Source organism: Clinocottus analis, unplaced genomic scaffold (assembly GCF_023055335.1).
Source record: "Clinocottus analis isolate CAN_PGR_092001 unplaced genomic scaffold, fCliAna1.0.p SCAF_10, whole genome shotgun sequence".
Classification (NCBI taxonomy): domain Eukaryota; kingdom Metazoa; phylum Chordata; class Actinopteri; order Perciformes; family Cottidae; genus Clinocottus; species Clinocottus analis.
In genome coordinates, this window is record NW_027175821.1 from 13078621 (window position 1) to 13083620 (window position 5000).

General features: G+C 40.9%; 1 protein-coding gene across 1 annotated transcript in view; it reads left to right on the forward strand.

Annotated features, from left to right (window-relative positions):
- The window catches only part of LOC137794532 (uncharacterized), a 30071-nt gene that overhangs the window by 7260 nt on the left and 17811 nt on the right, over positions 1 to 5000 (forward strand). Inside the window, exons 2-4 of the mRNA XM_068591387.1 lie at positions 878 to 979; positions 1415 to 1512; positions 1708 to 1873. Coding sequence (XP_068447488.1) covers positions 878 to 979; positions 1415 to 1512; positions 1708 to 1873 — 366 coding nt within the window. The remainder of the gene's footprint in view (positions 1 to 877; positions 980 to 1414; positions 1513 to 1707; positions 1874 to 5000) is intronic.

Here is a 5000-nt window from a genome sequence, read left to right on the forward strand (position 1 = left end):
GTTTGTGTGCGTGCACGCATGCATTGATGCTGCCTCCGTGCTGTGTTCCCCCTTTCAGTCTTCAGAATAGTGTCTCTACTAATCCGTGAAAGTTGCGGCGCTCTGAACCAGTGGCCAAGCCTTTTCCCACTGAACCAAGGCCCAGGGTCTGCGCTGTGCTTTACACTTGATTGGTCCCTCCCGTGGCAGGACTCCCCTCCCTGCTGGGCGTGGGCCCGTCCCCCTCGCTGGGCTGCTCAGCACTGCCTAATCGCCTTCTCCCCACCATAATTACCAGTGCTGAGCCTAGGACTCACTAACACACCATTAAAGTCTGGCCAGCCAGTCCTCACCAGCCATCACACATCCAGCACTTAGAACAGGCCCAGAGTCGGGCCTAAAACCCGGCCCGACTCCACCAACAGAGCACCTGTTCGTGCCCGGGATGCCCCGCAGCACTGTGGACTTGGCTGCTGCTGCTGCTGGGTAAGGAAAAGAGAGGGGGTTGGCAGCTGTGCTGTTGTCCTCCTCCCCCTGCAGTGGAGGTGATGTGTTTATTTGGGCTGGGATGCTGCAGTGAGAAGCTGTGAGAGGTAACTATCTCCGTGTTGTGCTCTACAGAGTACCAGAGAATCCACCCTGCAGAGACAGAGCCCTTTGATATGTGACCACTTCAAACCCACACATACAATGGAGGCAGTCAATTGTGGAAATAGCCCAAGTTGATGTTGTGTGGGCAAGGTGAGACACATTTGCTTTGCTCAAAACCAACCTTGCACTTTATTTTTCCACCCGTATATATATTTCCAGCAAAGCAAATACAAAACATATTTTACATTCTGAACATTAACAATCACAAGTAGAAATACTCCCACTTTCAATTTTGTTGTACCCACAGGGTTCCAAATTTCAAACTATTGCACCATTGGTGAGAGCATATGGGACAAGCCAGGTGAAACGCAATGACCTGGCAAACAGTCCAAAGGCGGATGAGAGTCGGGTACACGTCAGAAGGCACTGGGTGTGTTGGCACAAACAATACCCAGAATGTGGATCAGAGAGACACACTGCACTCCTTAGCTTATTACTCTCTTATTAGGAACATTTTTGCCTTGCATGGTTTGGCAGAGTCCCGCTAGCCACCCTCCTCACATGGCCCAGGCTCTGTCAGAGCTGATCAAAAGACATTTCTTCACATCTCCAGACGCCAGGGAAAAAAGGAGAAGAAAAGAGGGAGAGAAGAAAAGAGCCAGAAGGGGGCATACTGCTCTCTCTTTACTCTGGTCTTTTGGTGAATGAGGACTTTTCACAATGCCCTCTCTTTTTTCTTTATTTTTTCATTCTTCCATTGGCAAAAAATAGAAAGGAAAAAAACAGCATTTCCCATCGCGTTTCACCAAATTGTTTTTGCCATATCAAAAACAATGGTCCTCAGGTGAAGAATGCGCCTGCAGAATTACAACCATTCCAGGGGGAGAAAGAGGTCTTCACAAATCTGACTGGCTTCCAGGCAGCCAAGACCCCCTCGAAGTGGTAATGAAAAGTGTAACTTTAGCCTCCCAGCTGTACGTCTCAATCCATAATCCTTGCCCAAAAACCTCACCGTAGTGCCGCCTACCACTCCCATGGCGTTCCCAGCCTGTGCCGGGCTGGGCCTGCACTGATTTATGAGGCAGTCCTGTGTCATACTCTCAACCTGAAAAGGATTTCTTCTCTTATATTTACCAGGGTGGTCAGGGCTGCTATGTGGAAACACAGAAAGCTCAGTCTCCGGGGGCCTCCATCCCAGAAAGTCTTTTTACCCCTCTGTGCCAATAACCTGGACATTTTGGACATTACCAGAACCAGACGGGTCTCCAGTGTTTCAATAGTGGTGTGTTTCAGCAGTGCAGAGGTGAGTGTCTGTGTGGGCGTGTGTGTGTTTCTGTTTGTGTGCGTGCAGAGCTGTCTAAGACAATGTACACTAGCTGGTTTAGTATTGCTGGCTCAGCCTGTGAGGTGACAACTGGTCCAAAAACATACGAAATGCAGACAATTGACTCATCAGCATGTTTTAGCTGTTGAAATTGTTTTTATTTTGTTGATCGTTGCACATTTCCACATCCATTTTCAGTTGGAGTTTCATAGAAATGCAATACTTTAATGATCTCATGCATGAAAATATCCATCTCCATGATATAAACTATGGTCATTTCTGTTTAAGACTGAAAACAGTATTGGAGGAAAGCGTTTTACTGTAATCTCCTGGTAGTCCAAGCTAACTACTGTGAACCACTAGATTAAAAATGTATTGATATCCTGTGAATTATTCTGGCAAAGTCGAAAAGGAAGATGCTAATTGGTAGAAGTATAACTAATTGATGACGCGTGTGTAAATTACAGATTTTCAAAGAGTTGAAAGACATAAGAGAGAACCGTCTCCAGCAGGTCTGTCCATCACAGTTTCTCCTCTATGGTGCAGCTGACTTGAGTAAAAACTACAGATTGTACTCACCCACACTGTCTGAGGATCCAGTAAGAGATGAGAGCAGAGCGTGTGTTGGTAGGTGAGATGTTCACTGTGACTCCACTCCAGTCAAGTAAACAAGCCAAGGTGACCTCTGGAGAGCTGGGTTTATACATCCTATGGTTGGTTGTCTACGTATGTGGAGGTGGGAGCAGCGGGTGGTTGACGCAGACTCTAAGGAAGGGATCAGCTCATCCTATTTTATGTGTGTGTCAGTGTGTGTATGTGTGTGTGTGTGCGTGTGTGTGTGTGTGTGCGTGTGTGTGTCTTGCATGCATGTGCATTTAATGTGACGTCCATGTGGTTAACACTAAACACTTACTGGTACGTTCTGAGTTAAAAAAAATGAACGCATTACTGCTCGGAACATGCATGGCGCATGCCTGATATAATCCATATTTTACACCTCACATCTTGTTTGAAGGTGCAAATTAAGAGATCTCGTTCCGGCAAAATGCCCTGAAATGTATGTTACCATCGTCATCCAACCAGAATTTCAAAGAATTAAGTCATGACCTGAGAAAGACATTTCGACCAATGCAAATGCAGACAAAATGGCCGCTGTTGCTAAGCTAACAGGGGAGGAGGAAGATGGAGCTGAAACTCTATGTTCATAGTTGACTTTTGACAATATTAAAGCAAAAAACACACCGAATTGAGGGATTTTTCTTTTGTCCTGCTTGTTTGAGCAGCTCATAGCTTAAGCAGCTTAATTATTTTGTACATTTAGTTTCAGTACCAGTATGTGTTGTGATATGTAAGCGGTTCACTCTCTCAAAGGTCCCCTGACATTACAGCTTCAGATTAACTTCTGAAAGACGTAATAGTTTTCTTAGCAAGAGATTGTTTGTATTTACAGCATTATGAGAACAATGGTTTAAGTAAACAGCACACACTTTACCCAACTTCTGTTGTAGGATGGAGGACTACTTAAATATTTTCAGCCTGAATTGTGAGTTATGAGATGAGTAAAATGTGACAGCTTCATATGAAAGTCTGTTTGAGTCTTTGCAGTTGAAAGCCTTCATACTATGACACAAGGAAAGCCTTCACATTTTTTCTCCTTTTTTTTCTCCCTATGCGTTAACTTTGGGAAATCATGTGAGAGATATTTTTCTTTGTAATCGAGATTTAAAGGATGAGATTGGTAACTTTCTCTCACAGTATACTTTTCCACTCATCTCAGTTTTGAAAGTGTAGATTATGAAGGTGAATATATTTTGGGGGGTTTTACAGTATGTTCCGAAATGTTTAAAGTTTATTTGACAGTTTTGAAGTTGGTTCTAGCAAAAGTAAGAAAGTACTGAAAAGACAGAAAAAGCTTTAAAAGATAATGGAAATTAAAATTAGTATTTAATTTCTATAAACCACTTATTTACATTAATTTCTTCATCCAATTTTTACTGTAAAATAACATTTCATAATAGCATTACAGCAATTTACATAAGAAAATCAATTTATATGAGCATCAATTTCATTCACCTTTGATACAGTTGACCCAGTGATGTAAATACAATACAAAAGATTCGTATGAAAATAGATATTTGTGTTGTGGGGATGTCTCAGGGTCTGGATACGTAGGAAGGACTCTGCTGACAGTTGAGCGTCCTCTCTACAGATGAACATACCAAAAACAGATGGTGGCCTTTCATTCTGCAAACTGCGAGAAGTTTCTCGTTTCAGCGCAGGAGAAACATCTGATTTGACTCAGTATTTGATCAAAAACTGTGCTTCTTATTTATCAATGCATATTATTAGATTATGATGAGAGCCTCCCATTCTAAACAATGTCCCTTGAAGAAATAAAAAGACTTGAAATAAAAGAATCTTCTGCTGGTGAGAAACCACCTTGAAACAGAGAGCTAATGAATCTCGTTGTCTTTTGATGCTGCGCATGAAGTTTTGCAAATAAAAAAAACAATTAAAAGAATTACAAAGAAACATACAAGCAGATGGCTTCTTCAACAAACAGCTAAACTAACACAAAGTGTAATCACTTTGCAATTGTTCTCGCAGATACCATTTGTCTGACATAAGCTAAAAAAGTTTTGAACAACGCAACAATAACTTTCTTTTCTCCATCTGCTGGAACGATTACAAACTATAATGTCCATTTAGATTTGTTTCTCTTTTGAGAAACGGTATTTGGGTGCGTGTACGAAGTCAAAATCAAGTTCATGCGCACACAAATTTAAAAAAAAAAGATTTTTTTTATTTCAAAAGACGTGCACATACCGAGTTCATAATTTTATCTAAATTTGGTAATAGTTTTAATAAATCAAATGAAAGAAATATACCCTGTTATTTGATTCATCATGATGATAATTTTATGTTTTATGTACTTTTTCAAAATAGAATAAAAACACTTGAAATAGCTTCCTTTTTATTATAACGTAATTCTTGAAATAGTCTTGTATTTTTGTATCTATGTTTATATATTGCATAAAACATGTTTTCCATAACATGATTCATTTTAAAAGTTATTTATTTTGACCAAAACTAAAATTTAATTAAT